Source organism: Lipophrys pholis (genome assembly GCF_963383615.2).
Source record: "Lipophrys pholis genome assembly, chromosome: 22".
NCBI lineage: Eukaryota > Metazoa > Chordata > Actinopteri > Blenniiformes > Blenniidae > Lipophrys > Lipophrys pholis.
Window position 1 is genome coordinate 18,169,865 of NC_137644.1, and position 23,479 is coordinate 18,193,343.

Sequence of the window (23,479 nt, forward strand, 5' to 3'; positions counted from 1 at the left end):
TTTCATTTGCCATTCTGAGCTCAGCAGCACACATTTTCTCAGCAAGTCTTTGACATTAGCACACCACTTATCATCTTGAAGTCCACAACGGTGTAAATTCATGATCTCGCGGGTTACAGCTACAGAATGAAATCTGAGCTCCTCTTAAAGTATCAGATAGGGGCTTCTTATCTATTAGCATCACATTTTCTGAGCTCCTCTTTTCTTCCTGTCTGTATTGCTCTTTGTTCCTTATTCATGCCCTTTTTCATCCCCCCCACTTCTTTTCTTGCCCACTTCTATCTCTTTAAACCTCCTTATGTATGACGCCACTGCCCTCTGACTTGCTATAGCAGGTTATCATAGATAACTCTCCAACTTGATTAATTCTCTCAGCTACCACAAAACTCCTCTCTTCTACATTTCCCAATGCGGGAGGCCATTTTGTAACCCCACTTCCACCTCTCCATAATCACTAAAATGTCTACACCCAGAAAACCTCACATTGTCATCCTCGAGAAAGATGAAATCCCTGAACAGTCTCTGTTAACCCCCCTCCAAACTCCCTCTGCCTATTGCATGAAACATCAGCCTCCTTTGCCCTCATTTCTTTTCTTAGTCTGTACATGTAACATAACAGGACCCCCCCCCCCTAAAGAAAATACATATTGACACACTGTGTATGGGATTTCTTGTTTTTTCTTGTTTGTCTGTAAATGCATGGGAAGAAGCTGGAATACCATGAACTAGTAAATGTTCTAGAAGATCTGTCATTTCCGTGCCATGAGGTGATTATAAACGGCCGAAAAGAAATTCCGAACGGCTACTTTGCAAGTGGTTTCCTTCAATCCCTGTGCCAGGCTAATATATTCCCTTTTTTTTTTTTTTTATATATCTACAACTGTGCATGACAAAACCTGGCTGGGGCTGCAGCAGTGTCTCGCTGGGCTTTTAACTGTCTGCCCCAGAGGCATTGGGATGCACTGCATGATGAACATTTATAGGCCGTTTTAAATTGTTAGAAGACAAATTCCCCCAATTAAGTCGAAGTTCAAAGTAAAAGAGTGGTTGATTGGATGGATGGATGGTTGAACTAAACATGTCTGGAGAAACATAACTGGAACATACTTCAGAGAAGCAGTGGAATTAATATACAGTAAGACCTCTGATGTAGGGATGCCATAAATATCCAAGGGCAGGGTCCTCTGAAGACAGGTGTCCTCTCTTCGGAGGAACACGTCATGATGACAAATTGTAGAAACCAGTTGAGATTTAACGAACCAAACACCAAATATGTTAGGGAAGAAACATACTTATTTAAAAGCACAGGCAGCAGGTCCATTTCAGTGTAACGCAGGATTGTCAATAACATTTGACTTAAGGGGCCACATACAGTCTAGTTTCATCTTGAGTAGGCCGGAGCGGTAAACTCTTGCTGCTATAACCTTTAAATTTACACTCGAAAGTTTTTCTTTGTTGTAGCAACACAGTGTAGTTTAAAATTGTCTATTTCTGCAGGATCAAGCAATTAATCGTTAAAATGACTACAATCTCAACATAAAGTAAACTTTAATGAAACATTTTGGTGCAAAATACAATGAAATGTGAATAAAAAAACTCCCACCTATAAATCCTACATAACCACCTTGCTTGGTGGGTTTGTGGGGCCGGATTGGAGCCTTCTGCTTGCCAGTTTCAGGTCCTGCCCCAGTGTTTTGGCCGTTTTAGTGTCCGCTCAGCTTGAAATTTTCCAGGAAAACCTGTCCGATGTCCGCGTTTGGCAGGTTGTCTGCTCATTAAGGTGTGTTAACGGCTAAAACCCGTCCGTGCACGCCGAGTTCTCAGTACAGGGCGTATGCTCTTATCGGGTCCGCTCACCAGAGGTTCTACTGTATAGCCAAAGTTATTAGATTTTTGTCCTGTTACGTCTGTATTAAACTCTGGGAGCTCAAGCGGGGTTCAGGTGTAAATGGAGTGAAATGGCATGCTCATACGTTTTAATTTGAACAGATGACATTAAGGAGAAAAACATGTTCGGCTAAATACAGCCAGAAAAAGATGACATCCAAGGCATTTGAACCGTGTGGCTCTGGATACTTGTTGATGTGTTCCCGTATGTCTGTGAGTGGGTGAGCGAGGGCTGATTCTGAGCACGGTATCCTTGGTGATGTTGCGCCTGTGATCATGATTTCTCTCTGGAGGTAAATTTCAACCAAAGCCGTGAAATGACTGGTCAGTGGCTACACAGCCCCCCCCCCCCCCCCTCTTCCTCGGTGTGTGTGTACCTGAGTGGTTCGATGTGTGTGTGTATACATCTTCACTTGTGTTGCTTGTGCGCATAAAAACCTCAACGTACCCCACCTCGCTTATGTCTCAGTGGACATGATTTACAACTCGCGCACACCTCGGCCGCAACCATCGGGACAGCGCTCATAAAAGTGAGGCTTCATCGTCTCCGGCTGCTAAGAAAACACTGGGATGTTTCTCACCCACCAAAAGGGCAATAAACTCGGTCTCACTGGGAGTAACACACTTGAGCGCCTCTCTACATGGCAAAAATAGCTCGCACAACCCACCTGCCATTCAGTCCCAGTTTTAGCAACGAAATCTGTGTGAATTTGACCACAGTATATATCAAGTCTGTTGGCATGCACCTATTCAGCACTACAGTCTCCACGGCTCTGGGCCCATTGCCAACTGTATACTGTGATTACATTTTTTTTTTCTCTTCTTCTTCTACCTCTGGTGACCTCAGTAACAACAAATCATACCACCAGCTGGAAACTGAATATGCCTATTTGCTTTATCTTTCACACGGTCAAAGTCAGACCCGAACCAGCAAACAACCGCTTGTTTTTACCGATTACTGAAGCCTGTCAACAACATCCCCGCTGTTATATTCCCAAAAGAATCGTCGGCTTCCGAGCAAGGATAAACAGTTTTTCCTTTAGTCATAAGCTTGGTTTAGTTCCTCTATGTCTAACCTTGTTCATTGTGAGCTGTCTCCATCTTCAACTGCCCCTGTGTTTGGTCCCTTTACTTGACATCAGGACCAAACCACTCTTTGGCCCTGACTCATGTTTGAGTCACAAGGCAGCACGCTCACAGGCCTGCCTAGAATAGCCTCCTCTCTGCTCCAGTAGCATAGTATCTAGTGCACACGCAGAAGTCCCAGCCTAGCAAACATCCCTCAGCTTTTAGGAAGATTTATAAACCCCTGTATGCTAATTATTAATCATCACTTGAAGAAATAAAGTCAAATTACTGGGTTTAGTTTTGAAACAAACAAAATTGCAATCTGGTGAAAAGTGATTACAGCAGACGTTTGTCTACCTGTCATGGAGGATTAAGTTGATAAATGGCTAATGCAGTTGTGAATAATGATGCCTGTTAGAGGTCAGTTAATGGAATAACATTTTATTACAGCTATCCTCTCTCACCGTGCACAGTAATTAACATCGGGGAAAAAAGATCAAATTAAAAGATTGTATCAAATGTAATTCAGTCTCAAATGTCCTGCAAACCCTTCTACCTTGAAAAATTTGCCTTTTATTTTATTTTAAGAAAAAGTAGAAAGCATAATGTCTTTTTTTTTTTTGCCGGGCAGTTAAGGGTTCTGACCTGTGTCACCTGGAGCCCAGTCCACACATGCTCACGGCTGATCTGTGTTCTCCTAATTCCATTTACTCTCACCTCTCCTCCTCTCCCTTACCCAAGTACCCCCAGTGGTCAAGTCCATTTCCCCTATCAGCACTTCCTATCGCTCTGCTATACATGCCCCCACCCCCACCAAACGCCTTGTGGTGCAGTCCAGGCCGTTCACCCAATCATGCGAGAGCCATGACGGCCAAGCTATATATCCCCCATTCCATCTGTAGCTGGCAGTCTTGCATCACATTTGCTCTGCTTACTCCCTTCCCAAGTGCCTTTGCTCTTGCTTCTTTTCACAGTCTGCCTGGCTTTCCCTTCTTTAAGTGGCACTTTCTCCTTTTTTTTTCTTCTTCTTCATTTGACTTCAATCAGCTTTCCTCTGTCCCCTTCTTGTTTTTACATCTTACCTCTCTCACTTTACCTTTCTTTTCCTTGTTGCCTCATTCTCCCTCAATTATCCCCTTCACCTTATGTGTTGTTTTCCTATCTTTTCCTTTTACTCTCCCAGAAACACGTCCGTCATTTGCCTCCGTATTCTACTCCAGCTCATTTCCCCATGTACATCAGCTTCCTCCATCATTTCCTCTTCTAACCCGATCTACTTTCTGTTTTGACCAAATTCCTCCATTTTGCTTGCCACTTAATAACTTCCTACTTGTAATCTGTCATGCTTTACTGCCCACTTCTTTCTCAATTCTCAGTTTCTGTAAAACACTATCATTATTGTCTTCTAAGTCCAATCTCCCACCCCCCTTCCCCCTGCCCTCATCGGCTCTGTGAGCTATGGTTAAATAGGTTCATCTTGCATTGCTTCCTCTTCCAAATAGCTTCTTGATTGCTAATGAAGCTCACAGACAGAAGGGAAAAAAAACACGTGGGGGAGGAAGTGGATGGAAAAACAGCATTTCCTATAGTGACAAGCCTTCCGATGGCTGATTGGCTGATTGATGACTCGGTGGCCATGTAGACTGATTGATATGATCCAGCCTTTTTATAGCACAGTGCCATTCAATATGTGGAAGTGTCACACAACATACTTCACTACTTAAAAAAAATTGTGCATGGTGTAATCCACATGCTGATATACCTCAGAAAAGCATATGAAGTGCATTGTAATGTCAAGCTTATGAAGTGCCCTTGCATCTGCTCGTGCAGCCACAATCCATCTAGCCACTTTGCACCTCTAAACAACAGACTGACGCCTGTTTGTTCTCGTCTCTTCCAACATTCCTCTCACGTGTCACATTAGAGACAATCGGGAAGCCCTTATCTGGTGTGGCATAGCTACGTTATCAGAACAATTACACGTAAACAACAGAAGTGGAAGACAAAGGCAGGCTGTCTTGAGTTGCAGTTTCATAAGATGGACAGCATGAAATGATTAAGGTAGCCATTTAGATTACGTTAATCATCTCTTCATCTCACTCTCAACAGTTTTACAATCTTTGCACATTTTTTCTTCGCCCCCTGAATGATGCAACACGCATCATACACATTGCTGGTGGTACTTTTTAGGGTTTGATGCGTTTCCAAGCCCAGCATGTCCTCCAAAACTAAATTTAAGAAGATTATCCACAGTATGCTCACCTTCCCTCCCCACCTCTCCGTTTTTAACATATATTTTTAAAATCTGTGTATTTTGCCTCATGTTGTGTCCTTTACTCTCTTCTCCAAGCTGGGCTTTCACCCTCACAGACACACATCACTCTCTTCTTCTGTCAGCCCCCGCTGCATGTAAAGCACAATAAAAGCTCTCGGCTAACTGCTGCACTTTTTTCTTTTTTCTTTTTTGCAATGCACCATATCTGCCTCGATCTCCTCCGATCCTCTGCTTCATGTGTTGAAGTCCTACAGTGATGCAGAGACAAATCCTCGTATTTCCCTCAAATACGTCTCCTGGCCAGCTCTTTTATTTTACCACAGTTCTTGCAAGTTATGTAAAGTACTGCTGTCAACTACATCACCAGATGAAAGCTTCGCCTGCCTGCAACACGCCCTTGAATGTGGAACTGATCATGTCTTACATCTGACGCTCATTGTTGTGTATTTTGATTACTTTTGTTGTGTTTTGCTTTGTAGGGAGTAATGGAGACTAATTCAATTTGCAGTCACTTCCTTCAAGTTTTTTTTTGTTGTTTTTTCCTTTTTTGTTTTAAGGGTATTCAAGACGATCAGATGATTCATTAACTCTTCCTTTCCATTACTGAAGTGTCTCCCAAGTAGTTTTGCTTTTTTGTCAGTCATTTGATTAAAATACACACGTGCAAAACATTATACCCAACAATTTTAAAAAGAACAAATAACCGATTCACCTGTCTGATTCTAAAGGTGAGGTCCAATGCTGAGTTTTGCTCGAAATTCAAGGCTATATTATGATTGAGAGGGGTGATATTGTCGAAAATGAAAAATGCACAGTTAACAGCGAGACCTGAATGCATTTGTCACCATAAAAGGCCCCCATGCTGATTGATGAAGGCCCAACAGCTGGAAATGTAATGAAAAGTGAAATGAGGATCTATATTTTTTGGCAATGTGCAAGACAGTCTGAACACCCAAACATCATTTTACCACAATTCATCACCTTTTAGGTTCATGATTAATAACACCCCTGTTTTAGTGTAGAAAGTGAGCAAAGTAATCAGTCATCTTGAATATCTGCAAGCAGTATACAAATATGTGAACATTTCAATTATTTCTATTGTTATAATGCTTCAATAAATATGTTTGCTTATAACTTGGCCCATTTTTTAAAATACATTTGAACAACTACAGAACTTGGATTGAATGTGTGTGTTTCATCAGCTGCACAATGAAGCACCATGACAAGCCACTGGAAGTTTAAGATAAAAACCACCCAAAGTCTTCTCGGCACGTGTATAAAACATAGCATGAGGTGTGGAGAGATTTTAAAAAGCCCCGTCCACTTCTGCACCGTGATTCATTCTGCCTGAGTCATTCAGCACACTGAGGGTTAAAGTATAGCTGCAGCGTCTTGCTGCAGTGTCTAAAGCGTTTGGCTGATCGTTACAGTATACGCCAGGAGAAAAAGAGAAGGGGGAAAAAAACACCTCTCTCTAATACTTCTGTTTTTTTCTTCCAAAAAATCTTTTTATTGCATTTATAACATTTGGCACAGTACAAATTCTTGGTGCTTTTACAAGATAAACCTGTAAAGATCGACACTGACCTTTTTCGGTTTTTGTTAAAGAAAGTCTTCTCTGTATAAATATTTTTTTTCTTATCACTGCATTCTCTGTAGCACGGTGTAAAAATCACACAGAATGCCCCTTTTTTTTAAAACAAGACTACCCTCATTTGTCAAAGTCAAGACAGCATCTTAAACAACTCATTGTTTTAAATAGAAGTTACAAGTTAGAAAATAGTTTCAATTTCTTTTTAATATATGTTTCTCTATCACCAACCCATGGTATTTTCAGTTTGTCCATATATATATATTTATTTATAAGCATGTACAACAAGAAATCATCAGTCTTTTAAAGTTTGCACTCTGTACAAAAAAAAGTATTTCCTGTCCTCTTTTTTTTTTTTTCGTTGTGCATTCTATTGCATGATTTTGATGAGCAAAGGACCGAAAGTGGAGTGAATTTGGGTGGGTGGGAGCAAGGGGCTTGGGAAGGGTGAGAGTGAGAGCTGATTGGGGGAGGGCTTCTTAAATCTGAGTCTCCTGTACTTTCTCCTTCGTATGAGTTTTTATGACAAAGGGCTCAGCCATTGCTGTGATGGCACTGGGCAGGGTTCGAGGCAAAGAGTTCCCAACGTTATTTTCTGTCCATTTAGCCCCGTGGCCAGTCGGTTTGTAGGTGTTGTATTTGGGCTTCATCGTGTTGTATTCCATCTTGTGGGGGCTGTAGTCCATTTTATGTGGACTGTAATCAAGCTTAGGTCTCTGAGTGTGGGGGCTAAAGTCCGATTTGAAGGCGCTGTAATCCACTTTGTGGGGGCTGAACTCGGTCTTGAAGGCGCTGTAATCAGGTGCAGTCTTATGGGGTGTGTAATGATCCTTAGATTTGTAGGAGAGGTCTGTTTTTGATCTCTGTGTATTGTAGTCCATTTTAGGCTTGGGCTGGGTGCTGTAGTCGGGCTTAAATGGACTGTAATCCGGCTTTGATCTTGGGTGAGTCCCAAAGTCAGGCTTGAATGGACTGTATTCAGCTTTCGGTTTTTGTTGTGTGTTGTAGTCTGATTTTAATGGACTGTAGTCGTGTTTCGGTTTCGGTTGGGTGTTATATCTGAATGGGCTGAATTCATTTCTCTGCCTTGGATGAGTGCTGTAGTCTGGTTTGAATGGGCTGTATTCGGCTTTCGGTTTGTGAGTGCTGTAGTCCGGTCTAAATGGGCTGCAGTCAGGCTTTGGTCTATGAAGGCTAAACTCTGGTGTAGATTTGTGAGTGTTGTAATCAGAGATGGATTTGTGGCTGCTGAAGTCCATATTTGGCTTATATGTGGTATACTCAGCTTTTGGCTTGTGTAGGGTAAAATCAGGTTGTGGTTTGTATTCAGCCTTGGGTTTGTGAAAGCTGTAGTCAGTCTTGTGGCTGATGAAATCCAATTTGTGTATGCTGTTGTGGTCCCGGATTTCAGGCAATGTAAGAGCTGACTCCTGGGCTGCAGAAGCTGGTGGAGGAAGGTCCTCCTCATCCACCTGGATAATCTCTACAGTGCGGGCAGCTGCCACTGTGCTCCTCTGCTGGTGGCGCTTTCTGAGTTTGTAGAAGGCGATGAGCATGACAGCAGCCAAGAGCGTCACTGCCACAAAGCAGCCTATTATAATCTTGGTGGTCTTCATCACTTCATCCAAGCTTGGACCAGATTTGCCCGGCTTGCCAGTGGCACCTTGGATTCCTGGCAAAACTGATGGCTTAGCTGCTCCTGGTGGACTGTCGGTGTTTTGCAGCAGCACAGTTGGCGTGGAGATGAAGACTGGCTGAAAGACTGAAGGAGAGGCCGTTGTAGTTGTTGTCCCAAGGCCTACTCCTCCCCCTCCAGCAACTCCAGCACCTGCAGCAGCGGCAGCTGTCGTCGTCGTAGTTTTAGGCTTGGGCATCTCAGTGGTTGGCCCGAAGACTTCTACAGTCACTGTGGTGAAGTAACTCAAATTGGATGTGTTAAGCTCAGCGGCACTCACATTGAGGTAGGCTGAGGCGTTGGAGTTCCCAGCCGCATTGGACACCATGCAGGTATAAGTGCCTGTGTCTGCTGCCAGGACATTTGAGAAATTTAGGGTTCCGTCATTAAGCACTGATATTCTTGGATGACCAGAGGCATGTGTCAATATAGTTCCATTGGGTAGGAGCCAGCGCACCGAAGACATCAGGGCCGTGCGACAACGAAGCTCAGCAACTCGGCCTGCTGAGATGTTCAAGTCCCTGGGTGCATCACCAATGAATGGCGCAGAACATTGGGTCGCAGCCCCCTCGCCTCGATCCACTTCCACCAACTGTCTGCCTCTCATTGTGGCAGGTGAGTGACAGCGTCCACAGCAAGTTGAGTTTGTAGGGATGTACTCCCTCAGCCAACGTGCTAACCACACAGCCTCACAGCCACAGTTCCAAGGGTTATGGTGGAGATGGAGCTCCACCAGGTACCTGAGCGGGGAGAACAGATCATGTGGCACAGCGCTCAGATTATTATGGGCAAGATTAAGCTCCACCAGTGAAGATAGATCATCGAAAGCATTGCGCTCAATTACTGTGATTTGTGAGTTCATCACCCATAGCTTTTTTAGAGCGCGTAGGCCTTTGAAGGAACCTGGCTTTATCTCTGGGAAGTGATTTTCAGAGATCTCTAGCTCCTCCAGACCCTTTAGGGGACTCAAGTTTGGCATATCACCCCTTATGTTGCACATTCCAAGGTTGAGGTACTTCAGGTTTTGTAGGCCCTCGAAAGCGCCTTCTGAGATGTACTCCAGTTTCTTTAACTCTCCCAGGTCCAGTCGCATGAGTGAGGGTACTCGGTTGAAGGCGTAGGAAGGGATACTCTCAATGGGGTTGTTCCTCAGCCACAGTTCCCTTAGTTTAGACAGATACTCAAAGGCCCCACTGGGTACCACCGTTAACCGGTTGTCAAACAACTCCAACGTGTTGAGGCTGGTAAGTCCATTGAACGCGCCCACCTCAATCTGCCGTATGGCATTTCGCCCAAGCTGGAGCACCTCAAGGTGGTGCAGATGGCGGAAGGAGTCAGCCTGCACCGCCTCAATGGCGTTTTCCATTAGATTGAGGTGTCGCGTGTTGGCAGGAATTCCAGGGGGTACACGGGTGAGGCCACGTCGGGTGCACACCACCTTCCCCTGCTGATTACTGCAGGAACACTGCGGTGGACAGCCCTGGGGTCCTTGAGAGACCGCCGCCCCCGCCAAGGCCAGGGAGGCGCTGCTCCACGCTCGCGCCATCAGGAAGACTACACAGAGCAGGGCGGCTTTCCTGGCACGATGCGCAGCTACCCGCCCCAAGAGACTCATGATGTGGCACGTTCATAATTCAGCATCATCTGGGGGGGGGGAGGATGGGGTGTTTGGGACTGATGTTTGAGGGGCAGGGAAAGTAGCTGGTTGGCTGGTAGTATTATTAAGGGGACCAGAGTAAACAGGTTAAGGAAACTAAAGAGGACAAGTGGGGAATATGGGTTTGGCCGCTTGCTCAGGGGCAAGATGACTTGACCTATCCTCACTTAAGTAGTGCTTTTGTTTCCATGGACTGTGCTCACGGGCAGAAAGAAAGGGGAAGGTTGAGAAGGCTGTTTTTTCTGCAACATGTGTATGAGGACATGATGGTAAAGTATGCAACCAAAAACCGTATTAAAAGACAGAGGGGGGGGTGGGGGGGGGTTACAAATTGATGCAAAGAGGGGTTGAAACACTAGACACCTACCTCAAGTTATTATTACAGGTCCTTGAACTGAGATATATAGCTTCCCTCCTTTTTGAAATCAGAAAGAGCTGTAGTATTCGCATCAGATGTATTTATATCCAAGGGCAGCAAAGAAAACCTTTTATATTTGCCCTGTCAAAACAGGTATCAATGCCAAAGAGCTTAACCAAGATGAGCCCTTTTGTAAATCCATACATCCAAAGAGAAAAGGTTCAAAGGCCCTTTGTGAGTGTTTGCTTGTCTCCCTTGTGATCCCGATGTGATTCGGGGGAGAAAAAAGAAAAAAGAAAAGCCTGTAGATACGAATCCAGTCAGGCTCCCAAAGCAGCAGTGCTCCCTTGCTCGCTTCTCGCTGTCGGCTCCTCTTCTCTTGCTTGTCCTTGGAATCCGACAGTTGATCCCCCTGCTAGACACCTTACCCAGGTCTCCATAGTACAGCGACCCCCCCCCCAAAAAATGTACAATTTCTTTTCTTTTTTTGTGTTTGTGCAGCAAAACCCAAGGCAGGAATGACAAAATGAGGGAGGTAGGTGGGGGTGGGTTTTCAGAAGGTTGAATGGAAATTCCACAGTCCTTTCCAACGATCTTTGCCTTTTGTTTGCAGTGGTTAGAAGGGGAGATTGACAAGCAGTATGGAGGGGGGGGAAAAAAAACCCTCTCTGTATTCCTCTGTTCACTTTTTAGTAGTCAATCAGTTGGTCGGTTGGTCAGTCTGACAGCCCTTCTCCCTCTCGCACTCTTGTCCGCTCTCCGTCTCAATGTGGCGTCGTGTCCACTTGATTTTTCTTAATTTTCTTTTCCTCCGGGAGCCCTTGGCAGTGGCTGAAAAAGCTAGGTGACCCACACTGCCTTCATTAGCTTCTTTTTCTTCTTAACGAGCCGCGCGCTCCTGCGTCGCCAGCCGCGGTGGCGACGGCAGCAATTGCAAATGCACACACATCATCCCTGCGAAGCACACAGCAGCAGCAGTAGCTAGGACACACAGCAGCAGCTGCAGCCTGCCTCACATGCACTTCCCAATAATCCGTCAATTTCTTCAGAGGGGGAGTGGGATGGGGGATGGAAGGGGGTGCCGGGAGGAGTGGGGGGTATTGTAGCTGGGTTGATCGAGGTGGGTTAGAGGGAGGAGGGGGTGGCGCACAGTTTCTCCTTCCTCTCTCCGGCGTGCTTCTTTTTTCTTCTTATTTCCAGTTCTTTTTTTCTCTTTTTTTCTTTTTTTCTTTCGTCGCTCCTCTTCTTGCGGTGATCAGCACCCCCTCGCTAATGCTGCGTCCAACTGAGGAGAGGAGCAAGGCAGAGAAGGCAAGCGCTGGGCAAGCGCGGCTTTACAGGCGTGACGTTACCAGTAGCGTCGATGTGGAAAGGATCCGTTGTAGCAGCAAAAGAGAGAGCGTGTGCGTCTCTCCCTCTTTCTCTCTCTCTCTCTCTCTCTCTCTCTCTCTCTCTCTCTCTCTCTCGCTCTGTCTCTCTCTCTCTCTCTGTCTCTCTCTCGCTCTCTCTCTCTCTTGCGCGCTTTCTCTCATTCCCAGCTTCCCTCCTGCTCTCTGCAGTGTCCTGAGGTAGTTGGGTGAGCTCAAAGCACTCAGACCTTTTTAGAGATCCACCTCTTCAAAAAACAGTTTGCTCTAGCTGTCTTCTGCCCTTTTTCTTTTTTCTTTTTTTTTTTAAAGCTCATAGTCTCTTTTTCTGTGACTTTGTGGTGCTCTTTGTGGCTTAGGGGAATAGACAGGTTGTCCAAGGTAGAGATGGACAGTGGCATCCGCACAGCAACCAGATTGTTAACCCCCTCCTGTCCAGCATTAATCCAACTATTCCAGCGAACTGGCCAAAGCTTTCCAACATTGCTGTGCTGGACAAGGCAGGGAGATGGGACATTGTTTCTCTCGCTCTCTGGCTTCCCCTCTTTCCCAATGCCCTCTCCTCTCTGCTCCTCTGCTCCTTTACTCACTTTATCTATATTTCTCTTTTATTTTAGCTCCCTGGCGCTCTCTGCTTTGTCCTTTCGCAGAAAAGAGAGGAACATGAATGGACTGCTGACGCATCCTGCTCAGAGCCGTGCTTTAGTTTTGATGCAGTGTGTTATGTGCATTAACTCCCCCTCCACCCTCTCCCTCTTCACCGTCTTTCTTCTCTGCTCACTCTTCGTCCGTCAGTATGTCGCTCAACTTCATATCTGGTTTAGTATACCTCTACACACACTGTTTTGCAGGCATTTTCAGGAGCACAACTCCCTCTTCAGCATTGTTTCTTATGTTAAGCCTTTTGCATTTCTCGCTTTACTGGATTGGAAATAAACTTTAGATTGCCAAAACTTTTTTCTTGATACGGAAAGTAACCCTTTTACAATAATTTATTTATTCAAGCAAGTACTTCATGTAATCGCATGTCTCCACCCACCATCCATCATGTGTGTCATTGAAACTGTAAAGAGGCAGACCTTCATCCTCAACCTGAGCAGAACTGTTGCACATGGCCAAAAAGGTCATGTTAAAGAAAACGGAAGAAAGCATGAAACTTGAAACACACCCTACGCTCCCAACCTCCATCTTAAATGATTTGCACAAGCCTCATGTCCGTTAAACAAGGTAGCAGTGTGGATAATTGATGGTTAGCAAAGGTAGCTGTGACACTGCTGCTAGGTTTATGTACGTGTTTGTGCTGAGCTTGAGAGTAAGCCTGAGAGAGAGAGGAGAGACATAGCGAGAGAGAGAGAGAGAGAGAGAGAGAGAGAGAGAGAGAGAGAGAGAGAGAGAGAGAGAGAGAGAGAGAGAGAGAGAGAGAGAGAGAGAGAGAGAGAGAGAGAGAGAGAGAGAGAGAGAGAGAGAGAGAGAGAGAGAGAGAGAGAGAGAGAGAGAGAGAGAGAGAGTGGAGAGAAAGCTCACCAGCTAGAAAAGGTCACACTGCCTGTAGCGCAGTACGTTATTCCCACTGGCACAGGAGTATAGAGCCAACTCCTATATTATACACACACACACATACAGATGCATACTTTCTCCTTGACTTCACTGCAGTTGAATACGAATGGGCTTCAATGTAGCACATGTAACGGTGAGGTGGCAGCCACAGGAGTATGGGAGAGATTTTCCCGCGTTATGAAAGAAAGACTATTTCTTTTCCACGGGGATCCCATGGCATCACAGCCATATGGATGGGGGATATCAGACATGTAAGGCAGCCTCTTTTGTACATCCGCTGAGCAAATATCAGACAACACTCCTATATTCAGGAACGTAGCACCAGGTTATGACGCAAATCATATAAGAGACTTGGAGTTTACTAATTTGTTAAAGTCCGTTACCAGTGTTAACTGGTACAAAAATGTGTGGTTCAATTGCCTGCGAGACAGTCATGACATATCATGTTACAGTTACGTAATCGCTTGTATCACAAATGTTCTTGGATTATGTACATAATCAATGGCTTAAACCTGCCATTCGTGAACCTGCTTTCCTAAGCAACAATAGCTTGTTGCGTCAGTTTGGTATATGAGAGATGGGGAAACAATGGGAGAGCAATCTACAACTGCTGAGGGTGTAGATGTGGATATTACCAGCATAAGGACAAGAAAATTCTCATAAAGAGCAAATTGTGTCAGGAAAGTGAGTCTTTTTCTTGCTGTGACATTTTTCTATGACGTGCTCTTTAGGCTAGAATCACCCACTCTGTTGTCAGTTTTGTAGTTGCCCATTACTTATAGTAAGAATGTAAAAGAAAGCTGTATGTCCACCTTGTGAGGAGAGGATTTGATGAATATATAGGCTAAGCATTTGTTCAATTTCACGGAAAGTTTAACATTGTTGAGTAACAGATGTATTATGTAATATCTAGTGTCACAAAATATTTAAAAAGAACAAAAAAGGGGGGGGAAGGAGTTGTATATATAATTTTTTTTTACTCTGTTGATAAAATGAGGCGTTTGTTTGCATCCAGCGTTGTCTGCCCACTAACCGTTCTGTATGTGTGGTGTGCCCCCGTTTGATGAACAAATGACCCAGAATAGGTCTTGGTTGAGTTGCTCCCACTCGACACTGCAGATCCGAGACCACTATCGAACCAAAATCATCCACTGACCCATAACATGACCTGCGCTGTGACGGCAGCGTTTTTTCTTAGCTCCGACCCCATCCATTCCTCCCAGCGCTGTCTTTTCTATTCTCACCCCGTTTCTGTCTTTCAGTGGACACTGTGCTTGCTCACTACTGATGGAGCCTGGGTCATGCCCTGCCAAACACAGTGATGCTCCACTGACCAAAAAGTGGTATACCCCATGTGTTATAGTTTGATCCTGGCCTGGAATGGCAAAGATGGCTTGATAGTCGGCCAAACTCTGATCACGGCAAGGTTTTCACAAGGTTGGGCTCGCGTGCGCATGTGCCCACCTCACGATACTCCTGACTGAAGGATGTGAATAAGAGAAGACTGTCTGAAGATAGTGGTCCTTTTTTATTAGCCTTCCTTGATTGTAAGTCCGTTTTAATTTGGTTTTTCAGGCTGATTCAGAACTTGCAAATTGCTAAACTGCTTAATTTGGAGTGTCTTCTGCAGTTTAGGTAGGGGTAGGCCAGTATACCACCGTGGAGAGTCACCAACATCCAGGTCAAACAGTGGTCCCATATGTTCACAGTTTAACATACACTCTCTTGACAAGAAGAGTGTTGTCAGGCTTTACCTTCAGGACTTGCTGACTGATGACGGCTTGATGAGCTGTCAGATATGTGGGACCTTCCTGCTGTCATGCCAGCCCCCTTCGCCTGTTGTGTGACCCCTGACCTCTACTACCTCACCCACGGCTCTCTGGAGTCGACCCCTGCACCAGGCCAGGCAGGCGCCGGGTGTAGTTTGGGGGTGCTGCACGACCTACTTTGGTGTGGGCTGTCCACCAGCACATTCGAGGGGTATATGCAATCGGTACAGAACCCATCCCCTGAGGTGAGAGTGAGCAAATCTGGGCTGCGGCCAGTCACATGTAGGTCAGCAGCCTGTGTTTGTATGTGTGCATGTCGGTAGTTCCATTAGGATGAATGGCCTGCAGTATAGTGTAGCAGCAATGACGACCAGATTAGAGAAATATTCAGTCAAATAATAGATATATTAATGGAATTGTCTGTCATCGCAGTGATAAAGACTCCAGGATATGCGACATTTCAGGAAAACCACACATGGTTTCCTTTATGTGTGAAGATAACCAGATAAAGACAAATCTTAAGGTTTTTGTATTGTACTTTGAGAGCTACTAATTTGTGGTGTATGCATGCAAGAATTTCTTAACAGTTTTACGCCTATATGCAAACTCTCCATTACGTTTTGGTTCTCCGTTCCCATAACAACAATCCTCAAAATCACTAAAAAAAAGGACCTTTTTTCAAAACAGCTCCCACGGTGGAATGGTTTTATAACATTCTGATTCTATCTCTCTGTAAACGGGGGGGTGGGGGCACAACTTGCTCCATGTCCCAGCGCTCCATTCGGGCACAATGTCAACTTAAACCAATTTTCCAAGGCCTCTGTCCTACAGTAAGAACATGCATATGCACACCGACTTACAGACACACCAAAGTCTAATTTTGACCTTGTCGCAAGGATCTGCTACTAGACAGTTGCTTTCCCATTTGCATTCCAGATTCCAGGAATTAATTTTGCCTCGGATTATAAGACACACACACACACGCGCGCACACAAATACACACGCAAACACACTAATATCAGTGTCCCACTAAAGGCTTAGAGTGCTTGGTAATATTTTTTTTTTCCCCCCCCTGTTCATTTTCTCATAGCACACACTCACACATCAGCACACACCAATCATATGCCGGCATATCAAGAGATTATAAGAGGCAATAGGATATATTAGCGGCTTCCATCTGGCCAGGCTGGATGAGTTGTTTCATTCTGATACCTGCTCTCTGTCTTGCTACTTTCCCCTCGCTGACTTTGTGTCCTCCATTCATTCAGTTCACCACATTAATACATTTTAGGAATAACAGTTGCATTATTTTGTCAAGATTTGTTTAGTGCATTATTGAATGAAAAATACTTTGTAATACCTTTAAAATAAACTATTTTATCATGGCAGTGAATTGTCGGGACCTTCTTCATATCTCAGTTATGTTTGTTTTCTTCTTTCTTTTTGAACTTGTCCTTGGATGCTCTCCCTTCTTTCATTACCTCCCTCACTTGACCTTGCCCCTTTTGCATCCTTGTTTACACAGCTTCTGTCCTGTTTTTTTTGTCTCCTCCCTTACTATTCTTCTTCTCCATTTTTCTTCTTTAGTTGCATTCACTTTGTGCCCCCCCCACACACCGCCACCCACCCAAACCGTCTCCTCTGTCCTCTCCTGTCATCTTGCCCTCACTCTGCCCTCACTCTCCTACTCTTAAGTCACTACATCCTACAGTGCTCCTTTGGTTCAGTGTTTGCAGGCTCGACTCAAGTTAATTGTATTTGCTCATTCAGCTTTTTATTATATATGCGTGCGTATGACTGTGTGTGCTCTAAAATGAGGGCAACATCGGGTCATGGCCACTAAAGGCACCCAGTGAAAGACGAGTGTTTTTCCCCTCTGATTTTATTTTATTTTGCTCTCATCCCATGTTATTCAGCATTTGAGCCTCGCTCGCAGCCATTGTCTCCGGACTAATGGGCTTCATTATGTTGAGCTGTGTTCATACTGGCTGCCAGAGCAGGGATTAGCTGTAGCACCATGTTAGTTGGAAGCAGAAGAAAGATATTTAGAGGTTAGCACTGTTAACCCAATCAGCATGAGCCAAGATACCTCGATAAGAAGAGATTCTTCATTTGGAACCAGGAGTGTTGGGCCTTTCGATATGTGTTTTATTTTCTTTTTCTTCATATATCCCATTTCAGAAATTCATAGAATTACCTTTAAATAATAAATGTTTGTAACTTTTTCTAATGTGATGTGATGAAGTGCCTCTTCCCTCTCTCTCTTTTCTCGCCCCATGCTAATGCATACCCAGGCCACGTCATCGGTCAGCTGGCCCCATTAGAATTCATGGAGCATTCCTTTATGTGCGTTCATCACAATGTTGCCGTGCCAACTGCTCAGCGTAGGAAATTGATGTCTCTTTCTCTGAGCAATGTGAAGGTAAAAACATAGTAATTCACCACAGCGAGAGCTGCTAAATCTTCCCGACTTTTAGCTCCTTGGGAGCAAAGACGCCGTCTTCATTCAGATCTTTCCTCTCTCTCGCCTCTGTTTGCTTTTATGTCCTTGGGTTTGGTCAAAACAGAATTCCTATTAAGCTGTTACTCTGCAGCTTACACGCTCCTGTGTTGGGTTTATGCTTTGCTCCTACTTGCCGGGAGTCACTAAATTGTTTTCCGTCGGTTATAATGTGAGTTGTAAAAGTGAAAAGGTGCTGAAAGGAGAACTGGTTCACACATGTGGCGATCCACAAGATTGTTTCCGTCGAGAGCCACATATCGTTTTGATTATAGATATGGAAGACATTCCTTTACCATAAGGAAGCTTGTCAAATGAAGTCGTCACTCAATGACCTCTGACCACATTTCTTTCTCTTCCCTCTGTGAAGCCCCTGACCTTAAAACATTCCAACTTTTTTCTAAAATTACAGCTACATTCTCTACAGTGTTGCGTCTATATAACAGTTAATCCCAGAATCTCCATCAAGCTTTTTGTTTGGTGGGGATTATTCCGACTGAGCCCTGGTACAGCACAGACCCAGGGACAGAGCAAAAGAATAAAACAGCTTTTCATATTTGTTAAATCCACCTGGCCACACCCAGATTATAAAGAATAGGAACACACACACACACACACACACACACACACACACACACACACACACACACACACACACACACACACACACACACACTTTCCAGTTACTTTTTGTCCATTTTTAAGCTCCTAAATCTATCATGTGCATTTAGCCTGCTCCCACAATTCTTAGTTCATGTCATTGTGCCCTGCTTTAATTTAACCGCTGGTTAGAAAGCAGAAAAAAGGTTAGAAAGTGAAGAGTATGTTTTTCCAATAAGCTTCATCTTTGGATTTCATTACTGATAGTTGCCCGTCTATCTGATCCCCAATGCGAGCATATTAATAAGAATTCCACCCCAGGCAAGTCTACTTGAAGTGAGTCTGAGGTCATTGCTGAACTGTTGAGTCAATATTGTGCTCGTATTTACTGATGAAAAAGGGCAACGCGTTAGTATGTCTCTGTGTGCACAGGAGATGCATTCTGTCTTTTCTCTAATACGCCTACTCACTGCCCAGACAGTTATTTTTCCTGTGTAATATCCTCCGATTCTCTGCTCCCCCTCCACCCCGGCGGACGGGGGGATTTGAGAAGCCAAGCTAAGTGTGTCTAATCTACGAGCGCAGCCAGCGCAGCGTCAAATGTTTGGTGCCGATGTACCTGCAGCCTCCAACAATACCAATACAATACTTCAGCAGCTGTTCAGCCAAGCAGGTAGAAGACATTGTGTGAGGGGGAGGGATGAAGTTTCAGCAAAGATGCCTACGGCCCCGTTTACGCTACGGCGTTTCCAGTGAAAAGGCAGTTTTTGCGTTTTCCGTTTACTTGAAAATGCTAAAAACCATGTCGTTCTCATGTTGGGCCACTAGTAGGTGTTTTTCGGATTGTGGATTTTTCATGTTTTTTTTGCCATTTGTGTAAAGATGTGGTTAAAATGTCTTTCCACCTGCTAAAATTAGAAATGGAACACAATCTGGCCCACGTGGTGCCAGTCGCCCATGTTTTGATGGGAGTAAAGAAGTAATGTGTGAAAAAGGAAAGTTTGATAGAAGATAGAAATATAATTGTAAGGAAAAAGCAACACAATACACACTTTTACCCACTCACCGCCCCGTATCGTGCCCTCAGACCCTTCGACCTTGCTTAAATGTGTTTTCTGTAGCAATGCAATCAGGGATTTCCCCCGGAGGTAGGCTGCGGCCGGGGGCCGGCAGGGTCCTCGCTATGAAAGGAAGAGGGAAACAGCAGCAGGCAGCACTTTCTAAATTGAAGTCAATAACACAACAGCCCATTCTATCAGAGCAGGTCCTCCCACACAGTTGGCTTTGAGCCGCTGAGGAGAGTCGGAGGTAGGATGTCTATTGAACTCTCCAAAGTAGAACAACGCAATGAAACATGTGTTTGTGTAGGTGAACACAAGAGGATATAGGGCCGACACTGAGCGGTGGAGCTCCAACAATCCCATCTACTTTTTTTGACAATTGTACTTCAAGGAGTGACTGTTTACCAGAGCATGGGATTACAGAATGATCTGTGGCCGTGAATTTATTCTACATCTGGCTGCTTTTTGAAATCTTGCTAATGCAGGCATATTAAAGACACATGCACACACAGCCTTATTTGGCCTTTAATCCCTTTTCGCATGTGAGCACTTCTACATAGCTTTGGGGGGATTAAAGCCGGTATGGCTGGCCGGCCCCGAGCCGGGGCAGCAGAAGAAATTAGCAACTGGTAGACGGCAGACATCCGGCTGACATGACATGCCTGTGCGTTACATGCCCGCCGATCTGACGACGGCGATGTAACTGGTACTGGCACATCCGCACAGCAGGGATCAGGCATGATTTGTTTGGGAGCTTGCACTTTTTTGTTTCTTTTTTGAAACGTGAACGTTAAAAAAAGAAAAAAAGTCAATGGACTGCAGTTTTAATACCCTCTGCTCCTGATACTGTGCTGACCTGCTTAGGTTTGTTGCATTCGTCTGTTGTGTACAGACAAACTTTCTGACCAAAGCACACTTACTTAATTTGATGGCAAGGTTGTAATGTGCTTGTATGTAGAAATGTTGTGCGAGCGAGAATGAGTCTGCTTGAGAAACATCGTGCCTGACATGGATTCATAACTCATAAGTGATTCGCCATTCCTATTGTCTACTTCTCTCAGCCCACTGTCTTCATAATGCGACTCACATACAAAGTCCCATATGTTCATGCATGCCTCTGCTTTTATGATGCAATGAAATGTTTAAATTTTACATGATCTTCAGCGAATGGGGTAAATGAAGTGCGAAGCTGTTCGGTAGCCACGGGGCTCTTTAACTTTTCAAACACACACTTAGAGAAACTTGACTGCACCTTCACAATACATTTACACCTGTCATCTGTACATTTGGCGGTTAAGTGCTTCCCGTCTATCAGCATTATGGCATGCTTTTGTTCCTTGTAAATGTGTTATTATTTGCCGGTTGGTGTTTTATAGATCGCTGTTGTGCACAGGCCACTGCCTACTAGTCCTGCTGCTAGTGTCCTGTCAGCTCTCTGACTGATAGAATCAGTCTAGGTCACTTGCACCCTAGTTGTGTTTATTGGTGTGTGGCCCACTTATTTTTTTTTTTTTCCACAATAAACACACACACGGGCTCACACACCAGTGGCTTGACACGTAGATGAACAGTGGTAATTTCCCAAGGCAGACATTGATTTCACTTTCAATATCCTGCCTCACACTGTTTGACACACAGCTGGAAATTATAATTTCAACTCTAAACCTTTAGCTGTTTGGAAAAAAAAAATAGATAAATAACTACCAGTGCACTTTTTGGCTATTTGTAAAAAAGTGTGTCTACAAACTGCCCTGTGTATAATGTAGACCGTATGATTAAAGTCATAACTTTAGCATGTAGCACTGAATTAGCTTTCATCCCTTCTCTTGAGATATTGAAAGAACATAATTTACACTCTGTCGTACTTTTGTTATTCTCATTAATATTAAAGAATCTCCAAACCTCAGAAGTCGCTCGTGCTCGGTTGCGTACCTGCGGACGATGTTGCCGACGCGTTAAGTCACGTAATACTCGCCGGGTTGTTTCGGGGAGCTTTTACCGAGTACGAGTACAGCATCTGACTCGATGCTGTTATCGGTATCGGTGCATCCTTAAACAAAACTATTGGGAACACGCTGCAAACATACAGTGCTTCTGTCAAAGTCTGGAGCAGGCAGGTATTTCATGTTTTTTTATCACTCTAATGACTATAACGTGTTAACTCCAATGAGTTGTCTGATATCCACCGAGTACTTGCATATGCGTTTTAATATGCACTCGTGTATCCGGAAAGGCGTTGCTGACTTGACAGTCTAGACTGTCTTATTCCAGTGCTGCTGCTGTTGTTGCCCATCATTTTCTGCACACAGCATTAAATAACTGAGAATTGATGAAGCCACCAAAGACACAGTGGTTTGCATTGTCTTTCGAGTAAACAAATGCGCTCTCCACCTCACACGGTGGGAATACCATGAGACAACAGCCTACGGGCACGGGGTTTTACTTCTTAGAAGGTGGGTATTCAAGCAGTGAGTGTTAGTGTCGAGCTGGCCACATGATTGTTGTGGCTTGTAACTCCCTGATGCAGTGGGGTGTAAGGTGTCTGGTTTTGCCTGTGGCCACGTTGTTGAAATTGAATTTGAAGTGTGTGCGTGTTTGTGTGCGTATGAGCTGTTGTCTGGTTTGAATCAAGTGTTATTCATGCTTTGTGGAAGCACAAACGCACCGCACACCTGCTGGTGTAAAAAAGCACTTGTGAGGCAAGTTCACGTATAATTTCTGTTTGGATAAGACAGCATTTAAAATCCCCGTTTCTGTTGTTACATTCATGCTGCTTTCCAATCTCACCTGCAATTATTCTGGATTATTGTTTTACCGAACGGAACCCAGTTCACAGTTTGTTACAGTGGCCAAGAACAGTTCCAAGCAACTTGCTTATTTCCATTATTTTGTGCTCCTGTGACAATCAATCACTCCAAAATAAAGGTTGTGATTGTAAACATTGTCACAAAAAAGAGTACCATGCAAATTATGTAGTACATTATATAGTAATTTTTTAAACTATAGGCTTTATAGTCAATTATGGACTATAAATTTCAATTTATACTGACTTCTCCTATATTTTGTTTAGAATGGCTTCATTAGCCTTTGACCTCACGTTAAAGAAAGTGATAAAGATGACCGAGAATGTTGTCAATCATGTCAGAAAACAAGCACGATTATCTCTTCCATGTGTTCTGTTGACTAAACTGGGTCTCTTTGTCGCCTGGCTTCCTTTGATTAATAAATCTGTTGTTTTTATTTATTCAACATTATTGAAGCCAATATATCAAAGCTAAATGAATAAATCTTAAGAAAGCATCCGAAACATTTGTAGCTATTTTTACAACATCCCGTGTTTATTATTATAACAAGCGATGACCCGTCTACTCTTTGCCATGCATGAAATAGATGACTTGCCTCTTTTTTTTTGTGTGGTTTCTTTTTGGAATTTCTTGCAAAAAGAAACCACACTGCAAATAAATACATGAAATTATTCTCGTGAAATCTTTCCTTTTTTTTAGTTTTCTTTTGCCACAGTATTCACACAGAAAGGGTGTGTGAGATCCTGGAGGAACTGGACAATCCTCATCGGGTTTGTGTTGTCACTTGCATCGAGGACGTATTTGATGCCCTTCTGTTCCCTGGTGAATGACTCAAGCTTCCGGCGTGCTGTACTTATTATGTTGAGCGTGTGAATGAGCCATGAACTTTTGTACCCGTGCTTCGCAGCCCTTCGCAGCTTGTGAAAAGAATGGTAAGCAAGAACAATGCTTAGGAACGTGCCTCGGCTCTGACACAAGCCTCAGCCGCAGAGATCCGGCTAAAGGAGGAAAACAAAATTGCAATTCTGACATCGTCTTTATTCACGACTGACTCATTGCTCTACTTATTGTGTCGGGAACCAATCTGTAGAAACGCATTTGAAGTCATTTAAATAATGTCACCTGAGAGGTAAGATTATATCGTTATTGTCCGAAGTATGAATTCCACCTTGGTTTAAATTTTAGGTCACATCACTTCATCGCTCCTGGGGATAAAGAAACTCTCTTTATCGCCTCTTCTGTTGCTCTCCATGCTGGTTCATGTCTTTTTTAAGGTACCTCCGATTAGCAGCGTCCGCGTTTCCACTGTC

General features: G+C 44.1%; 2 protein-coding genes across 2 annotated transcripts in view; one reads left to right on the forward strand and one right to left on the reverse strand.

Annotated features, from left to right (window-relative positions):
- The window catches only part of snd1 (staphylococcal nuclease and tudor domain containing 1), a 182,771-nt gene that overhangs the window by 79,108 nt on the left and 80,184 nt on the right, over window positions 1–23,479 (forward strand). The gene's annotated exons all lie outside the window — the stretch shown is intronic.
- On the reverse strand, window positions 6,733–10,111 carry lrrc4.1 (leucine rich repeat containing 4.1; the record flags this gene model as incomplete). Its single annotated transcript, XM_080492528.1, has 1 exon — window positions 6,733–10,111. One exon carries the CDS (start codon window positions 10,109–10,111, stop codon window positions 7,301–7,303), a length of 2,811 nt encoding a protein of 936 aa, XP_080348654.1. The 3' UTR covers window positions 6,733–7,300.